This window comes from Bos indicus, chromosome 7 (assembly GCF_029378745.1).
Source record: "Bos indicus isolate NIAB-ARS_2022 breed Sahiwal x Tharparkar chromosome 7, NIAB-ARS_B.indTharparkar_mat_pri_1.0, whole genome shotgun sequence".
Lineage (NCBI taxonomy): Eukaryota > Metazoa > Chordata > Mammalia > Artiodactyla > Bovidae > Bos > Bos indicus.
The window spans coordinates 16,480,680-16,505,097 of NC_091766.1; the positions used below are offsets into that span (position 1 = coordinate 16,480,680).

General features: G+C 53.1%; 1 protein-coding gene across 1 annotated transcript in view; it reads right to left on the reverse strand.

Moving 5' to 3' along the window:
- Positions 1-333: 333 nt before the first annotated feature.
- Positions 334-24,418, reverse strand: part of ELAVL1 (ELAV like RNA binding protein 1) — a 37,197-nt gene continuing 13,112 nt past the window's right edge. Inside the window, exons 2-6 of the mRNA XM_019964273.2 lie at positions 22,825-23,015; positions 13,075-13,178; positions 9,299-9,452; positions 4,509-4,734; positions 334-1,886 (exon numbers count right to left, since the gene is read on the reverse strand). Coding sequence (XP_019819832.1) covers positions 1,562-1,886; positions 4,509-4,734; positions 9,299-9,452; positions 13,075-13,178; positions 22,825-22,996 — 981 coding nt within the window. The 5' untranslated portion in view covers positions 22,997-23,015 and the 3' untranslated portion in view covers positions 334-1,561. The remainder of the gene's footprint in view (positions 1,887-4,508; positions 4,735-9,298; positions 9,453-13,074; positions 13,179-22,824; positions 23,016-24,418) is intronic.

Genomic DNA, 24,418 nt, shown 5'->3' on the forward strand with positions numbered 1-24,418 from the left:
AACCGCTGGTACTAAATTATGGTGGTTTTGACTCTCTCATACACTGGTTATTTATAAAAAAAATCACATCACGCTCCTGAGGAGTTGCCCGGAGCCTGGGGCCCTGCCTGTTTACCTCTCAGGCCCTCTCTCGGACTCTCCCTGCCCACTCCCCGTTTGGGAAAAAACCCCACCTGTGCGGGCGCAATCCTAACATCACAGATCCGGAAATGCTTTGTCTTGAGGCAAGTATATTTGTTGCTTAAAATTTTACGAATCCTCCCTGAATGCTGGGCTGTCTGTACCTTACCTAGCCAAAAAGAAAGAAAAGGTAAAATAAAAAACAAAACAAAATTCGAGCAAAACAAAATCAAATTTAATGGTCTTAAATGCAAAAGTAAAAACAAACAAAAAACACAAAAAAGCAAAAGAAAATTAACAGAACAACCCAAAACGTCAAGGCAGTTATGAAGAGAACTTTGAGGGTTAATCTTTAAAACTACAAATCAAAGGGTGTTTTTTTGTTGTTGTTGTTTGTTTTTTTTGTTAATAGGTAACTGTCAGGAAGTAAGTACTTTTCTGTTGAGTGTTCACAGGAGAGCAAAGTTTCAAAACAAAACCCGACTAAAATAGAAAAAAGCCTAGCGCTCACGAGAAGGGATGCGAGAAATACAATGCTCAAATGTTTCTGTGTCGTTAAAAAATAGAGCTATCTGACGCATTGGAGCTGTGGTCAATGCGCTCGGAAACTGGAGCGAAGACAGGGGTCGACAATATCCGCTGTTGTGGGGGCACTGTGCATGCAACGTGTGGACAGGAATTCGGGGTGTCGGAGGAGCAAGGCATCTTGAGGCGTGCCTGCAGCTGAGATCTGACTCTGGAATACACTGGAGTTCCCCTGAAACTCTTTGGTCCGTTCCCATTGGCGCCTGGGCGTAGGAGACCCCTCGTGTCCTCCGCAGGGCCTGGCCCGGCCCGGCGTGCGGTCCCCCTCCCGCCGGTGGCCCACAGCAGACTGGCCCGCTGCCACAGCCGGGGGCCCTCAGCTGAGTGAGCAGCAGGTGGCAATGGGACCTGCTTGGGAAAGCAATTTCCTGTCAACCGAAGCAGAAATCGCTTAAAATGTGGAAGCGGTTGAGAAAAACACGCACTCAGCATCTGTCTAACATCTTTAGGAACTAAAACTAAAACATCATTTCTGTTTGCTTGTTGGTTTCTATCCAGTTTGTGGAGACATTGAATGAAACGCGTGTTAGACAGTCTCGGAAGTTAAAGCATGCTTCAGTTTCACCACCATCCCGAGGGACTGGTTAGTCAATGCAGTCTATTTAGATTTCTGTTTAATATATATTTTAAAGGAAATAACTTAAGAAACTTAAAATTGGTCTAACATTGTGGGATTTCAAACATTTGAACATGTCGGCTGCATCCCAAGAGTATAAAAACCTTTTCACTTCTCATTTAGACTAAGACAAACACTTGTGAAAATTGGCGCAAAATGAGTTGTACACTAACAAAAAAGTTTCAACTTCTTCACTCTTAATTATCTATTCCGTACAAAAAAAAAAAAAGCGTAAGCGAGTTATTTGTGGGACTTGTTGGTTTTGAAGGAAACCTGTAAGATTTTGTCCCCCAGGCGGTAGCCGTTCAGACTTGCTATGGCCATGGCAGCTTCTTCATAGTTTGTCATGGTCACAAAGCCAAAGCCTTTGCACTTGTTGGTGTTGAAGTCGCGAATCACTTTCACATTGGTAACGGCGCCAAACGGGCCGAACATCTGCCAGAGGATCCCCTCATCGGCATCCTGGCCCAGGTTGTAGATGAAGATGCACCAGCCCGAAGAAGCGTTGCCCGGGACATTGACACCAGAAAGCCCACTCATGTGATCTACACCCATGGGGGAGAACCTAGCAAACAGAGAGCACAGCGTTCAGGTCAGGGTCAAGGTGGGCCCGCGCGTGGACACGTGGCCCATGGGGGCGCTTGGGCTGGCAGCCCCCCACCTTGGGCACCATCAGAGTTTTTCACTGAGCGGAAGTCAATACAGTGTCAGAGGGAGGGCACGGGCTCCTTGCTCCATAGGGAATGGGCTCTGAGGAGACACTGGCTGCCCGGAGTGGGTCAGAGCCTCAACCCACCTCCCCCATTGAGGGGGCCTGTAGTGGCCTCTGACCAGCCGCTCCCTCCACCCCTCCCACTGTGGGGAGGGGGGTCCTGTTTAGTCACACCTGTACTTCCCACATTTTAAAAGATGGGAACTTCTCTACATCCTCCTAGGTGCTGTTACACTCCCAGCTCCCTCTAGGGAAACCCTTCCTTATCCTATACGTCTGTGTATGTATGTGTGTTTGCCTGGGGTGGGGGAGGGCTGAATCTTCTTGTTTCTCTGAATTTTGTACCCCCCACCTCGTCAGGACCCTCCCTCTCCAAGGGTTCACAGCCAAGCAGTGTCTGCATACAGCATACACCCATGAAGGCCACTGCAGCAGGGCACAGCTCTGGACAACCTTCCACTGCTGGCTCATAACACCCCAGAAGGGCCTGGGCTGTGGACTGCAAGTCCACCAAGCTTTACCAAAAATGTGAGACCACCCAGTTTCTAAAAAAAATTTTTGGCTGCACCCCATAGTATGTGGGACTTTAGTCCCCTGACCAGGGATCGAACCCATGGCCCCTGCCTTGGAAGGCAGTCTTAGCCACTGGACTTCCAGGGAAGCCCCTTGGGCCCCGTTTCTAAAGAAACACTTTTAGTCATGTAAAAATAAGCCTACAAATCATGGCCGTGGCAGTAACGATGAAGGAAGATGACAAAATTGCTACTGAAGCCATGTGGCCCTTGAGATGTTTCAAAAACACAAAAGTTAACTGTCAGAGGACCAGTTGAGAAACCTTGAGCATGACACAGCATCTCTGAAGCCCCACAATGCAATCGGAAAAGTACTACCTGCTCCAAAACGCAATCAAGTTTGAGGTGTGGGTCTGACCCAGGGGTGAGCAGGGTGCCTTCGAGTGCCACTGAACAGATTCACTCCCTGGACAGACTCTGGAGAAGAGTGGCCAGCCCCCTGGGGTGCGGCCCACTGACAGAACGGTGACCACTGATGAAGAATCAAGGCGTGCCGTGGGCCGTGATTTTGAATTTGCGGGAATGACGTTAAACAGACACACCGGATGTCTGAGTTGGTTAAATGATTTGTTAGTGGTGAGACCACAGAATCACTGAAATGGGGGTGGGTAAGGGCCCCAGAGTGCCTGTGTAAGTTGCTTTTCAGTGAGAACTGGAAAGAGGTCTGAGTTTTAAACGAACCTTGTTTCCTCTAACTTTTGTAGGATGTGGACCCAAGTTATGATAGTGGTTCACTAAACCTTGACGTATCCGTTAAACTGAAAACGATCCAAGGCTGTTCAAAAAGACAGACTGCGCTGTCTTGTTGACAGTGTAGTTCATTCTCATTCACTCCCAAGAGTCTCCTGCTAGTGGTAGCTGACCATCTCAACTCTCGTGAACTGCCCCGTTCTTACCTCTGATGGTACAGAGGTAGACTGACCCATCCTATCCTAGATCTGGGGGCCCTTCTGCAAACTCTCTCCTCTTCTGGGTCTTCCTCCCTCTTATTCTGACCTCCCCTCTTTGCTCTTTCCTTTTGTCTGTCCCTGGAGGTCATGGTCACTCTCCTGCCTGGCCCTTCCTGAATTTGTGTCTCCCTTTCTCTTCTCCCCCGAGCTCTCTGGTTTTCCAGAGTTCACAGGTAACTTCCTGAACTTGGCCATCTACACCCTCCACCAGATCCGCAGTGACACTGATTGCGCTATCTGACTTTCAAACTGGATCAAGCTCACTTCTGTCCACTTCCCCAGCTGTGCCTTTAAACCTGAAAAGCCAACGAAGACAGGCCAGCTTGTGGGCCTCTCTGTTGTTCATGAGATAGTAATACAGCTGATTTCAGAGTCCAAGTCACCAGCTCTACGCGTCTCTGCTCTACTACATCCTGGCGACTAGAACTGTTTTATGTGGAAAGGCTAAGGAAGGCGGGTAAACAGTCCACCTCTAGGACGGGGCTTTTCAACAGCAGAATCAGTAATATTTAGACACCAAATGACTCCACAAGGAGGTGGACAAGAAAGGTTTGCCCTTGGGCTGCTCATCAAAAGTCTAAAACCTGTTTAGAACTCTGGAAGGAGAGCAGCCTTCCAGTGAACTCAGGCTACACCTTCCTCCCCAGATACAGGATGCTCCTCCGTATTGCGGTCCGCTTGCCTGTCCTGAGGAACTGCAGGCTGCAGTGCCAGGCGCTGGGAGCTAGCTGGAGCTGTGCCACCTTTTTTACTCCCATTAGAGACATACTCAGATGGAAACACACGGCTCCACACAGATAGCCCTCTGAGGCGGGCAGGGGACACAGAGACAGGACACGATCAGCCCAGTGTGCAGCAGTTCCTGCAGCCCGGGAGTGCCTGCCCAGCAGGCTGCGAGCAGCTGGATGCGGCACGTGTGGCCGTGGCAGGAAGAGTGCACCCTCCTGACCCACCTGAATCTCTGCGCCTGGTGGTGGACGGGGCCTCCGAACCGTCTAGCTGGTGAGTGGTACAGCTGGGAGAGCAGCGCCACGTTTTTGTTCTGGTTGGGATTGGCTGCGAACTTCACTGTAATGGGCTCGGAGGAACCTGGGGGTTTATGACCATTGAAACTGGTAATTGCCTCTTCTGCCTCCGACCGTTTGTCAAACCGGATAAACGCAACCCCTCTGGACAAACCTTTTTAACAAACCAACAAAAATGGAGTTAGGGGGAAAAAATGCAAGGAGCTTTAAAACTGAAAAGCAAAAGTCAAGTCAGTCAGCCTACTGTGGTTTAAACTGGATGCTTGGCTAATAAGAGAAACAAAAATTAAACCTAAATATGGAACATGAACAAATTAAAACAAACAATGACTAATAAAAGATTAAGGTTTCAAACTTTCTTCTGAGTTGAAGAAACAATGAAGCCTCTGCGCAATAAGACACTTTGGCACAACATCCTGGAGAAATGCCCCAGACCTCTTTTTTAAAAGGAAGCCACGTTTTATCCTCTGTTACTGTGGAGGTCCGGGGCCCACCACAGTGCCGGTGCACGGCATGCTGAGGGGTGGGCGGACAGTTAGAAATTCTCCCTTGCCCCAGGGTGCTCCCTCCCGTGGCCTGCCGGCCATCCGGCCTCATACCCACGCCAGGCCTTCACAGGTCACCTTCCCAGCTTGGCCTGATCTAATCCATTTGCTCAGTGCCTGACTCAGCCTCCTGAGTCTCCGAAGGACGTGGAGTCTGAGTAACCCAGCTGCCCCCTGGTGGCTCTTTCCTGCCGCCAACACCTCACTCACCTCTTGGATATTCTAAGTTTTCTGGGAAAAGTCTGGCCTCACTTGACTCTGAGGGCCCTCAGCAGTGCTGACACCCACCCATAGGCTCCCTGCCTTGGGTATGTTCATCATTGGCTTCAGCTGCCTTGGGTCCCTGGACAGGGCCTCCTGAAGGCAAGCCCCCGATTCTGCTGCTGCCCCAGCCCTTGAAGGAACAAGAACATGGCTGCCTGAATCCCAGGCCCAACTGCTGAAGGCAGGGCCAGGTCAGCCTGGCATGAGGGTGAGACCTGAACAAACCAGGTGGGAGTGGGCTCAGTCACCTTCTACCCTCCTTCTGCCCACATTCTGGGCCTGGGAGGAATGACAGGGGCTGGTCCCTTGAAGAAATGGAGAAATGAGGTGGGGCTGGGGTGAAGCAATGTGGAGCCATGAAGAGAACCAGCTCTTTCTCCTGGGGTCAAGGGTGGAGGTCGCAGTGTGGAGGTGACAGCTGAAGGCGAGTGGGGGAGCACCCTGGAGAGGAGGCTGTGGCAGACAGCCCTACCCTGGACGTTCTCACTCTCCACGGCCAGTCACAGGCTGTCCTGAGGCCTTTACCAGATGGTGAATGACAGTTATCAGAGCAGAAGAGCCCAGGGCCCTGGACTACCGGCTAAGTGAGTGTAAGGAACACCCCCAAGTTGGCTCCCATGTCCCACAGGGTCCCATCGATAGTCCCCAGGATGGGCCCAGGGTGGGGGCCAAGGAGGGGTGTGGGGGACTCAGGCATACCAGGCAGGGGCAGCAATGACAAGTTCTACTGCCAGAAGTGGTGTCCCCTCGGGGCCTACTAATAGAATCCCACGCTCTGTTCTGACTGGGAAGACACATCGTGGGCCCCATGTAAACAAGCAGACGGAAGTCAGGGGCATTCAGGCAGGGGTTCTTCTGCCACAACTGTAACATACTGTGAATGCCAAGTCCTAAAGCACACACCCCAACTTTCCAACCGGGAAATGCTTCCTCCTGGGGGCGCCCCCAGCACAGCACCCTGGGAGGCCACACAGTGGCCCCTGGCAGTCTCAAGGCTGCCCCCACCATGGCTCCATGACTATGTAAGTATGAACTTTAAATGGACATAGCCAGAGATGCTCACTGAGTCAGTGAGACCAGATCCGGAGATTCACATGTGCCAGGCGCAGTCTAGAGCCTGAGCCCATTTTAAAATTTTAGTTCAGAAGGAACACCTGAAAACAAGTACTTGGCATACACTCTTTATTTACTCTTTAACGACACGAACGATGGCTTAGACAGATGGGAACCCGAACGAGATCTAACTGCAGGCAAATCTCATTGGAAGCCGCGGCTGGCTGGCTCCCACAGAAAGCTGCCTGCAGGGGACAGTCTCACTCTATTTAGGAAGACCTTGCGATCAAGCAGAGAGAGTGTGTGTGTGCAAGTGTGGCTTCCTTGTCTGGTTTTGTAAAATGACTATCAAATGAAAACTGCCCAAGTGAAAGCAAGAAAACCCAAGTAAAAGAAAGTTACTTAAAGTGAGGGAATATAAACTCAATGCTTGGATGAATGTATACATTTTAAAGATGAGTTTTTATTTTTCCTCTAGAGTTTTGGGATTAAGAGCAGAGACCACTAAATGGCACCATCTCTAGATGAGCCAACTATAAAAGTCATTAATTACAATGTATAAAGAAGCAAAGAAAAAAAAAAACAAAAAAAACACTTCTGTCAGCTCAGAAATTATGGTTTTTCTTTTTTCTTTTTTTCTTTTTTTAATTAACCAGACCATCTGTTTTTTTCTTTTTAATTACTCAGGCCATTTTTAAAAAAAATTATGGGTTAAGGTTTTTTGAGCGCGTCTCTGTTTCTTTAAAACATACGTCACACGAAAGCAAACCTGACATGCAGACTTGCTCTGTGTCATTCGCGGCCTGGCTGCTGGGCTCCAGAGGGTCCCAACAGAGGAGCACTGAGCAGTGGCATCCTCCAGAGCAGAGAAGGGGAGCCCACAGGCCCACGGGCTTGCTTTCTACTCTCCAGCGTCACATTCCGGCCTAGGGGAGGGCTGTGGAGAGGAGGCCCTGGGGGCTCCTCACATCTCCTGCACCCTCTTCTTGCAAAGCTCCTCAAGACAGGCAGGGGTGTGGAGTGGGGGCCCACATATAAGTGGCAGAAGCTGGTGGGGAGGCCTGAGGGTCTCCCAAAATCTAGGAGACAGCAGCCTTGCAAAGGGAAAGAGGGCAAAATCTCCAGCAAACAGGTGAGTGAACTGCCTGTAGGAGTGACCGCCCTCAGGACGTTGGGGACAAAAGCTCCGTGGCCCAGGGGTGGGGGAGGTGCCCTCAAGGTGGGTGGACTCCAGAGTGGGAGCTGGGCCCTGCTCAGCAGTGCAGGGCTGGACCGAGATGAGCAGAGGCCAGCAGTCCACACAGGACTGGGGAAAGCAGGGCCACAGAGGTGGGATGCGGGCCACCATCACTGGCCGCTCCAGGTCCCGACACCCCACTCAGACGCTCCTGTGCAGGAGGGTAAACAGAGGCGCTGACCAGTCAGCAGGGTCACTTGATTGACTGGTACTTGAAGGTAAGGGAGGGGCCAAATGAGGGACCACAGGAACTAGCCTGGCGCAGGGGTTTATACCAAGCACATGGCATTGTCACCTCATGCCCATCCCCGGCCCAGAGCCAGGGGCAGAAAGGCCAGGTGGGTGGAGTCCATGTCCCTGTAGCAGAGCGGGTGTCGGTGCCAGACTGGGGGGTACCCAGATCTGCCAGCGACCTGCACCTGGGGACCACACTCCAGGAGCCTCTGCTCCTTCTCGGGGCCCTGGAGGACTCAAGCTGTCTGCCCCTCTCCAAGCTGGGCTCCAGCCCACACCCAGCTGAGACGGGACAAGGGAGAGTTGGGGACAAGGCTGCGGGCCCCAGAGCATGCAGCTCAGGGAGGATACGGGAAAACATGCACCCCCACTCTTGTCTGCCACGGGCTGGGACACCCCACCCACCTGCTCCGTGTCTGTTTTCAGCCTCCCAGGGGAGGTCACCTCGGAGCCACGGCTGCTGCAGCCCAACTACCAGTGTGCGCTGACTACCTCAGCTAAGGAGGTGGGGAATATGCTCAGTGCTGGAAGAACATGAAAAAACGACCAGTCAAGTCTATCAGTTTCACCGAGCTCTGGGAGCAGCGGTTTTACTTTCTAGCTGGTCAGCAAATTCCCACTCCTGCAGAAAACAGAGCCGAGGGGCCCAAACATCAGACGTCTCAAGCTCACTGCTTCCCTGACAGAGCCGAGTGTGTGGCTGGCCCGACCCAGGCCCAAGGCTGGTGGAGCAGATGGTCACCTTGAGGGGCGGCTTCTGGGCATGTGGTACTCAGTTCGGTGGGGCCTGAGTGCTGTGTGCAAAGCCCAGAGCCTGAGCTGCTTGTGTCCTGAGCTGAGCTGACCCAAGGGTGGGTAGTGAAGTGGCCAGGACAGCCTGAGAGAGGACATCATGCTGCCTTCGAGCTCTGAATGTGCTACCGGGGTGGGGGTTATTGAGTGGTGGAGACTCAAGAATGACTCCTCAGAAACAGTCCCCTTGGAGCTCTGGGACAATGACAGGTGGGGACTCTGGACCTGGAAAAGAGACTGTACCACACCGCACCCTACTGCCTGCAGTAGGAGGGCAATGTTTGAGTCCAGGCTGGGATGGGTGGTGCCTGTGGATAGTGCCAGGATCTCTTAGCGTTTTCACTGTAAAAGCCTGGCCGCCCCTCAACTTTCATGTTGGGGCAGCTTTTATGTCACGTAACACCCCGCCCCCCCCCCCCCCCCCGCCCCCCGCCCCCGCCAACCTTCCTGGCCTCATTAAACAAAAGCCAATGTCTTCTCACTGTGATTCTGTCCTCATGGCTGGAGTAACTAAAGACAGCCATCTGCCTTCCCAAGGAGACTCGAGCTCTACCCAGAGGAACGCGCACTGCATCCCAGGCCAGGCACCGTACCTGTGGTCTGATCCACAAGGACTCGTGAGTTGATGATCCGCCCAAACCGAGAGAACATGTCCTCTACATCCTTCTGGGTCATGTTCCTCGGGAGCCCGCTGATGTACAAGTTGGCGTCTTTGATGACTTCAGAGCTTGGGCGCGCATATGACACCTTGAAAACAAAACCGCTTGCTAGCATTAGGGCAGGTGCATGGCCAAGGCATCCAGGGAGGGTGTTACACCTTCAGGTGAGGGAAAGTCAACCCTGTGGGAGGTCACCTGTGGCAGCCCGTGCTGGCAGCCCGCCTTGGGCCAGGCAGGGACCCTCATGTGCCATGATGATGCAGATGTCATTCCTATCTCATAGTCGAGAGTCTGGGGGTGCGTGGCTGGCATGGGGCAGGGCAGGGACCAAGCCCGGCTGCCCGTGCTCCTACCTTGGCCTCGGGCCTCTCTGGACAAGAAGCAGGGCTGGAAGGGGACTCTGTCCTACCTGGGAGGGGCCCAGAGGACGGCTGGGGAGAGAGCTGGGTGCTCTGGGGAGTGTGACGCCCACGAGGCAGCAGGCCAGCTAGACATGGAGTCCAGATGGGGCCCCGTGGCTGGGGGAACACAGGTGAGTGCTCAACATTAAATGACCCTATGATTTTTGGGGCTTCTGTTTTGCAAAACTGAAGGAAGACTAATAGGAACTTTGCAGTAGTTTAGATAAAACGGTGTGTACGTCCGAGGCTGGGGGCAAGGAAATGTCTTTAGTGTTTCCCGTTTGGGGTGAGAGAAGGGTAGATCTTGTGGGCCATGGAGGGATGGGGCCAAGGCCAGACCTCTGTGGGCAAGGAGTCCCTGGGACAAAGCCCTTCACCTCTGGCTGAGCAGACAGGACTGTGTCACACCCCACACCTGAGGGAGTCAGGACCAAGTCAGGAGGCTGGGGGACAAAGGAGGTAGAAGCAGCAGAGAACCATGTGCTCTGGAAGGGGGAGCAGTTAGACCTGAGTAGAACTCCTCCCTGGGGGTCAAAAAACTGAGACCATACATAACACAGTAGCAGACACGACCTCTCAGGTGTCACTGGGCAGCACAAGGGCACAAACGATAGATGTGTTCCCACCACAACACTCAGGCCTGCCAGGAAGGGCAGGCGTGCAGGGCTACACATGGAGGCCACACCCCCACACACATCCCTTTGTTCACGCGCTCACTGACTCTCACACACTTGAGGCACATTTGGAATATTCCAGAAAAGGAGACGACAGGCACTGCCTTTGCCTGGAAAGCAAGACACAGGCCACAGGGAGAGAGAGAGGGTGAAAGGAGAAAATGGGGTGTGGTCAGAGCCCAGCTCCACCTGAGGGGAGAGTGGAACAGCAGTGACAACATCCCCTGGACGCGTCCCTGCGCTGCAGCCAGGCCTGAGGCACTTTGGGGACACTCTGGGGCAAGACCTGGGGCAGAAGCAGCACTGCCCTCAGAGAAAGAGGCCACCAGGTGGGCGTGGCCATGTGTCTCAACTTCAAGAAGAATATTGGCCACACTCTTATGTCTGCACCTTAACTTTCTGGGTCTACATCCCCCCACAGAACACCTCGCTCAAACTCCTGACAGAGGGAGTCACTCCAACTGTTTCATGTCAGATTTCAGGCAGGATGGCTGAAGGCAGGAGCTGGGACTCAGGCTGTTCTGCGCTTTCCTGGGATTGGGCCAGGCGAGCAGGAAGTTGTCCCCCAGGATGTCCTGCCTGGCCCCTTGCAGATCCGCCTGGAACAGGCTGCATTTGGGGTCTGCCCTCGGCTTTTGGTGAAGGACGCTGTGGGAAAGAACATTCCCAGACCAGTGCCAGGGGAGTGCTGTGGTGGCCGGCGCTGGCCGTGGTTGCGATCACCTCTTAATAAAGCCCGGGGAGGAAATGCTTTCAGAGCCAAGTGCACTTCAGTCCCTTCCAGCCTTGGTGTCTCCAGGGACTCTGATGACTACTGCAGCTTCCTGTCCTCTCCAGCTACTGTCCAGATCAGAGTCAAATCAGAATCCAAGAAGACAGCAGCAGTGAGCCCGTCCACCCGTGGCAGGCACGCCCGACTGGATCTGCGACACTGCCCAGAACCCTCTCTTAAGCTCCCGCACCACCTGCTCCCTTGCCTCTGGCAGGTCCACTGTCCTATTCTTGGGAAACCCTCCTGTGAGAGGTTTTTAAAGAACACAAGACTTCTGAATTACATCCTCCCACAAATTCCCGTTGGGAGTCCTGACCCCAGGACCTCGGAGTGTGACCTCATTAGAAACAGGATCGTGATAGATCCAATTCATGATGATGAGTTCAGAGCAGAGTAAGATGGCCCCAGATCAATGATGGGGGGTCCTTATAAAAAGGAGACATCTGGACACAGATATGCACACAGGGGGAACCCCGTGTGAAGACGAAGGCAGAGACTGGGGTGACACTTCTATAAGCTGAGAACCACTCAAGATCCAGTGACCACCAGGCACTGGGAGGGGCAGGGACCAGACCCTCTCACACAGCTCACGGCCCTCAGAGGGCACTCAGACTTCTGGCCCCTCGAGCTACCTGAGGATCTGGAAGATGCAGAGGTTCAACAAGGCAACCTTGTTCCAGGGGCTTCGGGTTGAGGGAGATGCTCTGGAGACACTGGTGGGTGCCTGTCTCAGGCATGAGGGCCTCACCAGGTCTGTGGGTGAGGGCCGGTGGGCACAGCACAGGAGGGGCTACTGCAGGAAGCCCGGCCAGGGTCCCTCGTGGAGTGGGAAGAGGGGGCATGTTCTACAGCAGGGCTGGGCACGGAGTGAAGATCAGGAAAACCCAAAGCTGGTCCAGGGGTGGACAGAGCCTGAAGACAGACACCTGGGGGTGGGGAGGGGTGAGACTGAGAAAAGGAAGGTGTGGTCAGCGATGGCAGGTTGAGAGGAAGGTGGGAGGGTCTGTCCGGGGAGGCCTGGAGGACTCGCCAACTTGTCCCAGGAACCCACCTCAGCCCCTGATTAGGGAATGACGCTTCTGACAGTCTGTCTAGGCTACCCCGTCGTGCTGCATGGCTCTCTCCCTTCCCTCAAGTCACCTCAAGTCATCAAGAAGACCCCCACAGGACACAGCACCCCCAACTGGTGACACCTACCTTGGCACACACCTGGTGTCATATTTATCATCTGTGTGCACCTGTGCACATGCAGATACTCAGCCTGCCCTACAAGGGCGTGGAAATGGTTTTGTTCACTGAGTGGCACACAGTGGGCAACTCCTAAATGTTGCCAGTGACTGCTGAGTGAGCTGGTAGGAGGACCGTAACTGCTGGGATGGGGCAGGAAGGGGAGCCTGAGGCCGGGGCAGATGGGCAGTGCTGCCACCGCTGCAACAATGACCAGGTCCAAGTGGGAAGGTGGCGCTGGTCCAATGCACACTCGGCAGGAGGACAGCAGTGCTGGGCCGGTAGAGGAGACTGGCAGGGAGGTCTTCATGTCAGGGGGCTGCTGTGAGCCAACACGCCAGGGACACCGGGGTCGGGGAGGGGCGGTCCCATGCAAGTCCTTTCCGGGGATCCTCCCTTTGCAGGTGGGGCTGAGGAGCCAGAGGAACAAGGGCTGGGACAGTCACCACCCGACACGGGTCTCACACAAGCCGACAGGAGATGCCCTGGAAGTGCCCAGGCTCTGAGGGGCAACTGTGCTAATGGTGCCAAGACAGTGATGGGGAGATAAAAGCTTGGGTCTTTCACTAAGGCCAGGGCTCAACACAGATCTCTGTGCAGCTCGGAACCAATGAGATGATGATTGCAGCTCTTTACCTTAATGGTTTTTGACTGGAGCCGCAGGCCATTCAGTGTGTTTATCGCTCTCTCTGCATCCTTGGCAGTCACGTAGTTCACAAAGCCGTAGCCCAAGCTGTGTCCTGTGTGGAGAACATGTGCACATCAGTGAGCCACTGGGAGCCAGCCAGCCAGCGAGGGGTAGGGGAGAAAGGAGGGGAGAGAGAGACAGAGAGGATGGACAGGGCTGCACCTGGCTGGGCTCAAAAGGACAAGACCAGAGAGAAGGTGACCAAGGAAACACAAGAGCTAAAAGCCATGGCTTCTGGGAAGGAGGGGTTAGAGGTCAACAGTTAAGAGTCTGTACTGATGGTTTATTCGTGACACCACCTTGGCAAACTTGCACATTTTCTGCAAAGAACAAACCTATAAAATGTGACTTTTGTAATTGAGCATCCTGGGGAGCCCATCACCAAAGCAGGGCTGAGGATCTGTTCCATTGGTGCTGGCTGCTCTGTGCAGCCCCCAGTGGGGGGGACCTGGGACGGGGGGTGTGGAGGACAGTCACGGCAGCAGACAGGACAGGCGGGTGGGGAGAACCCGCCGATGACCAGATGTCAGTGTCCAGGCTGTTTTCCGCCCCTGCTGTGCTGGAGTGGGAAGGTCTGCTGGGCTCTGGCGCCCCCCAGTGTCGGTTCCCTTCACTTTCCTGAACTGAAAGTCCAGCTGCAGGAGGAGGAAGTACAGGGGTAACCAGCGCTGAGGGCAGCCTGGCCACCAGAGTCCCCTTTGGCAGCACCTCCTACGGTGACAGCATCATCAGCCGATGCCCAGGGGCATCATAAGGCCGGTGCAAACCTCAGTTCTTCCCAAAGAAATCCAGGGTTACAGGCAGGGTATCCCACCCCTTCTCAGGTAACCACTGGGAAGTGGTGGGGTGACCACCAACTGGATGCACAGGAGGGACCAGGCACGACAGGAGCTGTGGGCCTCTAGGAGACCCTGAGAGAAGCAATGGGTGACGGTCAGAGTGGGAGGAACCCGACGCCTTCCCTACAGAGGAGCAGGAGGAGGTCCCGAGAAGAGAACGGCCACCAAGCCCGCATCTTACCCCTCCCTGCGCCATGTCAGTGGGCACACCCCGTGCACCGGCCTCTGCTCTCAGCAGAGACAGTGGGTGAGCAGGAGAGACGACTGCTCTCCCCAAGTCCTGTACACACACACGTGCCCACTGGATGATTAAAACAGAAGGCGTGAGCCACCAGCAGGCAGAGATCTGCACAGCAGATGAGCTGGCTCTGCCCACTTCACCAGCTGAACCCAGGCTTATCTTGCCATTAATGAGACCTGCCATTAATGAGAGCCTAACCCACTGCCGTCACCTTGAAACAAACAACAATACTTTATGTTTTAGATTTAAAGAAAAATTACAAAGATGATGCAGCGTTCCCACATACTCCACACCCATGTTCCCTATTAGTAACATCTCATCCTAGGATGGTATATTTGTCACATTAGTGAATTGGTACCGATGTTCACATCTGAGCCAGACCGCCTGAATTCTCCCCTAATGTCCTTTTCTGTCCCAGGACACCATCCAGGGTCCCCCGTGACAATGAGCTGCCAATTATCCTTACACTCTTCTTGGCAGGGACAGTTTCTCACACCTTTCTTGTTTTTGATGACCTTGACAGCTGTGAGGACTGGTCCAGAAATTTTGTAGACTCTCCATCAGCTTGGGTTTGTCGGAAGATTTCCTGTGGTCAGACTGGGGTTATACTGGGCTTTTAGGAGGAAGGTCACAGAGTGAAGAGCCCTTCTCATGCCATCGTTCTGGGGTGTGTGCTGTCCACAGGGCTCATCCTGTTTGATGCTGGCCTTGACCCCGGTCTCACCAGTCTCTTTGTGTGCGGCCTGCACATTGTGAGTGCCCTGTGGAGTCACACCCTCCCCACTTCAGGGCAGAGAAGCTACACAAACTACTGGTGATTCTGCAAGGGCTACTTTCTCCTGCCCTGTCCGGGCCATCTTCTTCGCTGTTCTCTGTCATTTCATGTTCCTGCCCCTCCCACAAGGCCAATCCCAAGGCTGGGCCACCTGTGCCCATGGCTCCTGGCACTTCTGGTGCCAGGCCGTGTTCTCGTGCCTTCTGCTGCAACTGGTTCCTCCTGGCGTCTGGACAGGGCCCGCCCCCCACCCTCAGTTGCCGATTCCTCCCTGCCCTCCCACCTTGGCCGGCCGCACCAACACCAACTGGCCCTCAGGGTGTGCCCACAGAGTTTTAGGACACAGCTCCAGAAACCCTCAGTGGCACTGGGCACTGCCAACCTGCCTGAGGTGCCACCTCCTCCAGAATGTGACTGCAACGCCAACTGACCCTCCCCAGGCTCCTCGTCCTCTGCTCACTCCATCAAGATGGCCCATAAGGCTCTACCTTTGCCCTTATCCCTATTATCCAAGCTTCCTGGGTGACCTCCTTGACCACCGTGTGGCCACAGCTAACAATGTCATTTAGGAAGTCACACACTTTTGACAATGGCCACTGGCTCCTTCCCCTGCTCCCCCTCCACTCTTCTCAACAAGCCAATGTGTACTCACTGAACACCCACTATGTGCTGGGCTGCGTGCCAGGCTGGCCAGGGGTTTAATGATCATCACCAAGGATAGCTCCTGCCATAATGAAATTCACATCCCACTGAGTAAGTCAGACAACAAATGAGCAAGAAACTAACAGACAAAGCTACACTCAGGTGCTACCAGGGGATCTCCATGGTGGAGTGAAAGGATGGACAGGACGGGTCCAGGGGAGACAGGTGGTCAGGAGTGTGTGTCCCTTGAGGAGGGGGTATGAGAAGCATACCCGCTCCCTGCGGTGGCTGGAGGCGAGTATTCTGGCAGAAAAGCAAGCACCAAGCTTCTGTGGCACAGACGACTCAGGAGTGCTCTAGCAAACAAAAGGCGGCCGGCGGCTAAACCCAATGAGTTAGGGGCCTGGCCTGGAGGCAGCTGCTGGGTGGAGCACGGCAGCAGCAGGGCTGAGGCCAGTGTAGAGACCACAGGAACCCATGAGCCAGACCAGGTGTGAGATGAGGACCCCAGCAGGCAGGGGTGAGCAGGAGGGAGAGCCACCAAGCGGACTTGCCAGTGGGCTGATGGGGAGGGAGCTCTGGCAGCAAAGGTCCCTAAAGCACCAGCACTCCCGGGCTGGGACTGGCTCTGTCCCCTAGTCTGCTCTCCTCTCTGTGGTGGGCACCTCTGTGCGCCGAGAGGGAGGTGGGTGAGGAATGAAGGGGAGCCTGTGGTTCTGCCCACTGGGTAAGGCTGGAGACTAAAGTGTCAACAGTGGTGAACGCCCACCTCCATGCATCCTTTCTTTCACCATAACCAACTGCTCTCAACTCCGGCCGCTTGTTAGAATCAGCAGGACGGCTGCTACAAACCATTACTGCCCAGGCCACATCCCGGACCAAGGAAATGACAGGGGGCTGGGGAGGCAGGAGCAGGGACAGCTTCAGCAGTTTGTAAAGCCCCTCAAGGACTCTATTGCCAAGCCCAGGTTGAGAACTCCCGCTGGCAGTGCCTGAAGGGAGTGGGCCAGTTATGCAGAAGAGCCAGACTGGAGGGGCTGTGCTCAGAGCAGGCGACTGGGGGAAGGCCCTCACTTCCCAAGTTACCATTTCTCTAACAGGGTCCGCCAGCCACCTGGGGAAACGATGCAGCTCCCTAGGGTGCTCCTCAGTCCAGAATCCAGGACGTGGGGTAGGGTGGGGATCCCCACTTCCAAGCTCCTTACAGATGACTTTCCGGTGACCTAGAGGCCACTGGAGTCAGTGCCATGAAGGCAGGTCAGTGGCTGCCCCTCACCCCCTTGAGGGGCGATGGGAGACCAACCCTGAACAAGGGGGCTGAGGTCTGGTGGGCGAGCAGGGGCACTCTGGGGTAAGCGTGGTCAGGGCGTGGATCCTGCACAGGTGCTGGGCTTCAGGCGGCTGAAGCCTGCCAGAGCCAGGGTGGAGTCTAGCGGAAAGGGGACAGGCAGGGGAGGAGGGCCAACAAACCCCGGGCCTGGTGGAGGCGCGTGGGAGGCCAGCACCCCTCACTTGGGGTTCCAACTGCCCGGTACCAGCACTGCCCCCTCCGGAAAGGCTCAAACTCCCCAGCTGGCTGACTCGGTGGATCTGGGTGGGGCCTCGGACGTGTTTCTCCTGGTCCCCAGGCACCGCTAATGCTCAGGGGCTGGCCGAGAGCCACTGCCCTGGAGAAAGCAAGGCCGCCTCCATGCAGAGCGCTCAGATGCTGGGCTGGGTGACCCCTGGGCCAGGACCCTCCTGTTTCCAAATGTCTCCTCTCTTTTTAGACAAGGGTTAAGACTACAAGACGATTCCACGGCATCTCACCTTGCTTCTGCAGACCAGAGCAGCCAGACATCATGTTTTAACCCCTCAGTGTTCCTCATGCTGACCTGGGGTGCCCAGTTGAGGAAGGTGAGCACCCCATGGACAGGGCACTCCTTTGCAGCATGAGACTGGGGTGCAGTCGAGTCCTTTCTCTAAAGGCCCACGGGGGCTCAAGGGATGACATCACTGAGGGAGAGACTCCGTCTTGGGGGCGATGAGTGAATTAATTAGGCGATAAATAAGAAACAGCAAATGTCCCCAAAGGAAAGAAGATGGGCAAAGGACAAAAAGAGTTCTTACATAAAAGAGTATAAACAGCCAGAACGGATGAACTTCACAAGAAATGCAGACTGTCACCACACTCAGATGTCATTTTTCACTTAAGATGTGAGAAACCCTGCCCGGCATCAAGGATGCCAGGGCCAAGCAGAGGGCATGTGAACCGGAAGGCCCCTGGAGGGCCAGCTGGCAATACGGGTCAACAGCTTCTAGACAGTACCCGCTCTCCCCTCTGAGGGTTCACTTCTAGGAAGACTGCCTACAGAAATAACTGGTGAGCCAAGATTTGTGCCAGGGTATTAACCTCAGTGGGGCTTGTAGCTGTAGAAAAGCAGTTACAACCTGTCATAAACTCAGAATAGCCTGTAACCACTGTGACCACAAGACAGCGTAAGTCCAGTGACAGGGAGAGATGTTCACAGATAGAGGAGGAAGAGACAGCTTGGGAGGTGCAAACCGATTTCTGTAAAAGCACATGACTGCTCACAACCATAAATATGTAAAGAAAAAGCTATGGACAGACACGAGCCAAAAAGCTAACAGTAGTGGGATTATGCATAATTTAAACTTTTCTTCCTGCTTGTCTCATGTTAAACTCTTTTTCTGTAAGGACGGAGATGATTTCTATTGAGAAAAAAAGTGGTCAGCTGGACGGGTGTGGAAGTGTATCTTTGCGGAGGGAGCAGTACTGAAGTCACAGGAGTGTGGCAGGAGGGTGTGTCTGGGAGATGACAAGCAGTGGATCCCACTCAAGAGGAGGGTGAGTGTGGGCTGCAGTGGCTAGGGGTGAGGGGTCTCAAGGAGGCTTGGAAACACAGGCTGGGGTGTGGGCTCTATCCTGACCAGAAGTGCAAGCCAATGAGACAGAAGCTGAGTGGGAAGGCTGAAGGCTGTGGACCAGTGACCAGTAACCAGTATGACACGGTCCAGGAGGGTGCAGACTGGTCATGGTGCCCCGCGGGCCACATGACATCTGCAGACGGGCTTAGATACCAGGACAGAGAGCAGGGCAGGCTGCACAGTAAGGCCAAGTAGTGACTGTGGATGGAACAGGCAACAACAAAACAGGAGGGGCCCGGCTGGTCAGAAACACTCTGTATCTCGAGGCCAGCACACTGAACATCCCCACATCCAGCCACCATCTTGTCCCACCGCCTCCCACCCCCAGTGCCTGGCCCCCGGTTGGCACTTATAAGAGGCTTGCTGAATGAATGACTGCCCATGCCGATCTGCATTCTCCCCCAGCCCCAGGCCCACTCAGTCATTCATTCACTCCACAAAAACTGATTATGTCACATCTGGGGATACCAGAGGGTCCATGCCTCTGAGAACCATAAGGACCTACTGGATGAGCAAGTTCCAACTTCAGTGCCTTGTGGAAACCCATGCTGGCTGATTGCCATGGGGACCCAGAGGAGCCTGTATCGTCAACTAGATCAGGCCAGGAAAGACATCCCAGAGCAAACGGAGCCCAGGTGAGTGACAGGACACATTACTGTCACTGGGGTGCTAGAGATCCCACTGTCACAGTCAGGAGCATGGTCTGGAGGGAGCACGGAAGGCCAGCTGAGAGCCTAAAGCAGCAGGTCAGGCAGAAGATGATGTGGCCTGCTCTAAGGTGATGGCAGGAGGGATGGCGGAAAAGGGATGGAAACATTCAGGGACACAGGTCAAAGGTCATGCTTAGATTTCTGACTGGAGCCACTGAGTAGACAGTGGTGCCATCGGCTAAGATGGAAACCTGGGAAACAAGCGGCTGGCTTGTGGGAGACTCAAGGTCAGTCTGGGAAACACTGAGAGGCTGAAGGCCCTGGAGCTTGGAAGAATTTCTGGTTGCCAAGAGAGGTGGCACAGCTGCATGTCAGGCTAAGCTCAGGGGTGTATCCACTCACCCTAGTGTTGGCCTAGGAAGAAGAGGAGGCTAAGGAATAAGTCAAGGACTGCCTAGGTCAACGGCTGGGAAGAGCTGCAAGAGAGACAGAAAGTGGGATGGGTGCCTCAGAGGTAGGAGAAAGCCAGGCTCATGAATCTGAGGGAAGAGGAAGCTTCTTTCTGTAAGGAAGAGACAGAAGACATGGTTCCATGAACAGCAGAGGGTGGATGTCAGCCAGAGGAGCTTCTCATCTGGGGGCTATTCTGCACTTCTGGGGACCTCTTTTGGTTTTCACAACTTAGAAGGCGCCCCCAGCACCTACAGGGCAGAGGCTAGGGAAGCAACCTACAGGATGGCCCTCCCTCAAGACTTACCCAGTTTCAAACGTCAAGTGGAGAAACCCTGAGCTACAGGGGGTCCGGGCATCGAGCAAGGACTCTTAAAGACAACAGAGACTGGAGCGTGTTTGAATGCTGGTGGCAGATCCTGGAAAGACCCAGAAAAGTAGGTACTTGCATAACTTGAGGTTCTTTGGATGCTGAGACGGGAAGGGATCTAGGACAGAGGTGAAATGGCTGTTACGCGAGAGGAATCGGGGCCTGAGGGGAGAATATGTGCTGAAATGGCTCATGTAGGGCACGGAGATGTCCATGTTGCAAGCTTGGCTGAGGTTTGACTGGACAAGGTGCCTGTCTGCCATGATGCAAGAGTCTTTTTGGGATGGGTACCTGAGCCAGGCTGGGAGAAAGCAGACTGAGAAAGGTAACCATGTCCAGGGCTTCACCAGAGGAATATAACAGAGGACAAGATGGAGTGAGAACCAGCCTTGAAGAAGTTATCACACACTGGTGCCAAGAGGAGAAAAGCGAATGAGGTAAGTTTTCCATAAAATTAAGTTCATTCAATTTAAAGAACTACTAGCAAGGACTGCGGTTTCCCAGGTGGCTTAGCAGTAAAGAATCTGCCAATGCAGGAGACTCAGATCCAGTCCCTGGGTCAGTAAGATCCCCTGAAGAAGGAAATGGCAACCCACTCAAGTTTTCTTGCCTGGAGAATCCCATGGACAGAGGGGCCTGGCGGGCTACAGTCCATGGGGTTACAGAGTCAACATGACTGAGAGACTAAACAACAGCAGCAGCAGGGACTTCCCTGGTCCAGGGGCTAAGACTCTGCGCTCCTAATGCAGTAAGCCCAGGTTCGATCCCTGGTCAGGGAACTAGATCCCACATGCTGCAACTAAGACCTGGAGCAAGCAAATAATAAATAAATAAATATATATGCGTGTGTGTGTGTGTGTGTGTATATATTTTTTTTTTTAATTTAAATAAAGAACTATAAGATGCGAGATGCAGAGCTGAAATGTCAACCCAGGCTCATCTACTCTACAACTCCCAATGCATTACACTCAAACTTGCCCAGAGAGCAGAAAATCTTTATTTCTGAACTGAAATAATTTCCAAATCATGCCTGTGCTGATTTCACTGGTTCTCAAAACCAGTTCTCTCTGGACTCATCTCACCAAATCTAGGTGTTCCTATTAACATAGCTCTAATGCCTTTGAAAAACGCCAACAAGCCAAGAGACAGAGGAGTCAGGAATATTGCCGGGACTGAAAATTTCCTTCTGCCAGAACACAAGAGGAGAAAGGCAAGACTCAGAAGCAGCGCAGAAGAATTTCAAAACCTCTCTGAACAAGGATTCTTATTAAGGATGGTCTTCTGGAACTGGAGACAGAGAGGAATTTCTGTCTGACATTCCAACACTGTTCAATTTTGTGTATTATCTAAAGCCCCTATTTTGAAGACATGTAATAAACTGCAGACTCTCAGAATTTGGAGGATCATTAAAGGACTCTGAGTTCAAAGTCCTCTCTCTGGGACTTCCCTACTGATCCAGTGGCTGAGACTCCGAGCTCCCAGTGCAGGGGCCCGGATTCAACCCCTGGTCAGGGAACTGAGAGCTCACATGCTGCAACTAAGACCCCGTGCAGCCAAATAAACAATCAAATAAAACCAAAACCTTGTTTTAAAAACAAAAAACCAAAATCCTCCTCTGATGAACTAACTCCCTGTACCGTGGTCAGCCAGCCTCTACGGGACTCACCTTGGGGACAGGCATCTTAGAGTTACTGGCAAATGCTGAGAGTTGATGAAACAGGACAATGGGTACATGGGGTTCAATAGAATTATTCTAATGTAAACTTAAATCTTGGGTTGGCCAAAAAGTTCAGGTTTTTCCATAAGATGCTACAGAGAAGCCCGAACGAACTCTTTGGCCAACCCAATATAATATTTCCATAATAAATATGACTTTTGACTTGAAATTATTTTTCAGTGTAGGGAATCAAGATCTTACAAGCCAGGGTGGGAGCCAGAGCACTGCTGAGAGGACTGGCCATTCCTCAGAAGAGCTGGACAGAGATGAGGGGGAGGAGGGGGGAGGGGGAGGTAAAGGAGGGCTCCCCAAACGTACCTCCCTGGGAAGGAAAGAAAGCAAGTGCTTCACAGCCCCAGGTCTCTTCACATTTCTCTCTAGAACCCTTGCAACCTTGCTCTCAGAACAGAGGCCTCCTTACAGAGGGCCTTACCAGGTACTGGCCTTCTGCAAACCCTTAGGCAGTAGGTAGCATCGTGAGGAAGGCAGGTGCCACCACCCCCACTTCGTGGATGGGGACACTGAGGTGCTGTGGGAGGGTGGAGCTTTGCGCCTGCCTGCCTGCCAAATCCATGGCCCACCCATGATCCTCTGCTCCCCTGCTCCAACCCCCGTGAGAGTTCAAGCTCAGTTTCAGATGTTCAAGTTGACAGCACGAGAACAGAGAGTCAGGGTGGCCCAAACCTAGCGAAGGGCTGCCCACAGGGGACTGACTCAGTGCTCTGCTGCAGGTCTGACCTTGAATGCACTGCCTGAGAAGATGGGCTGGGCCTGCCCCAGGCAGGACACTGGCTAGGGTCCCTCTGCAGCTGGAACCATGCCCCTTCCAGCTCTCACAGCATCCCCGTTTCTCCTTCCTGTCTCCTCATCTTCCCTCCCCTCCCACTGTCTTGTTTTGTACATATTCTCCATCTCAGGATGGATTTTTCCTCCTTTGGGAACCTACAGCCAATCTTACACCAGGAAGGGAGCAAAACAGAGTTGAGATAAAAATGAAACTTCCTGGCTAAGAAACAGGGCTTGGTGGGACTGCCCCAGATACCGCCCCCCCACCCAACACACACAAAAATGGCTCTGTTTCTTTACCTGCCACTTTATCCCGAATAAGTTTTGCAGATTCCACTTCACCAATACTGCTGAACAGACTTCGTAGCTCATCCTGGGTCATGTTCTGAGGGAGGTAGTTGACGATCAGATTTGTTCTCCCGATGTCGTCCCTGCAGTCTTCGGCCATGTGGTCTTCATAACCATTAGACATTGTATTTTTTTAAAAAAATCTGCAGGGGGAGGAAAAAATGAAGTAAATTCCAAACATTCCCACTGCAGGATATCAAAGCAATGCTCATGACTGTGTTTGCACTTCAGACATTTTTCTTTTCAATGCTACAAGTTCAACTTATGTCCACGCAAAAACCTGCATGTGGATGTTTATAGCAGCTTTATTCGTAACCGCCCCCAGACTGGAGGCAGCCAGGATGCCCTTCAGTGGGTGAATGGAGAAACACACGCCAGTCATCTGGTAACACACACACAGTGGAAAGTTCTTCAGTGCCAAGAAGACAGAAGCCAGGAAGCCACAGACATGGAGGAGCCTTACATGCACACTGCTGAATGAAAGCTTGAAAGGCTACATACTAGGGGGTCTCCAGTATGTGACATTGTGGCAAAGGCAAAACTAGAGAGACTGCAAGATCAGGAGTTTCAGGGAAAGGGGGACGAATAGGTAGGGCACAGGGGTTTTTAGGGTAGCGACGCTGTTCTCTGAGGGTATAATGGGGGATACATGTCATCATACATTTGACCAAACCCACAGAAGGTTTAAAGTGAAGAGTAAAGTCTAGGACTTCTCTGGTGGCACTGTGGATAAGAATCTGCCTGCTCATGCAGGGCACATGGGTTTGGTCCCTGGTCTAGGAAGATCCCACACGCCGTGGAGCAACTAAGTCTGTGCACCACAACTACTGAGCCCGTGCTCTGGAGCCCATGAGCTGCAACCACTGAAGCCCGTGGGCCCAGAGCCCGTTCTCTGCAACAAGAGAAGCCCCTGCAATGAGAAGCCCATGCACTGCAATGACGAGGAGCCCCTGCTCACTGCAACTAGAGAAAGTCCACATGTAGCGAGGAAGACCTAGCACAACCAAAAATAAACAAATAAAGAAGATTTTTTTTTTCTAAGAGAGAACTCTAAGGCAAACCCTGGGCTTTAGTTAGGTAACAACAAGGGTTCATCTATTACAACAAAATACCACACTAAGGCAAGATTTAGTAATAGGGGACGGAAACTGTGCCTGTGGAAGGGTATAGGGAAATTCACTCTGGACTCTCTTCACAATCTTTCTATGAACCTAAAACTGCTCTAAAAATAAAGTCTACTGAAACAAAACCAGAACTAGTCCAAGTTTAACCATTTGCACTTAATAAGAGGGCTTTAAAGAAGCAAGCCCACAAACAATTCCAGTACCATGATTGGAGCCTCTGGGAAAAGTGTTTGGGGCGTCTTGAGAACACTCTAAAGATCTTGGATTGCTTTGTCGGGTCTCCATGTGCACTACTGATGCAGCGGGACATGGAGGAGCCTGCAACGAGCGCCGGGGCAGTCTACCCAGACACCCTGTCTGTTCTCCGGCCAGCAGGCAGAGGGCCTCTGCACTGCTTTCCTCACAAGACAGAGTGACTGAGC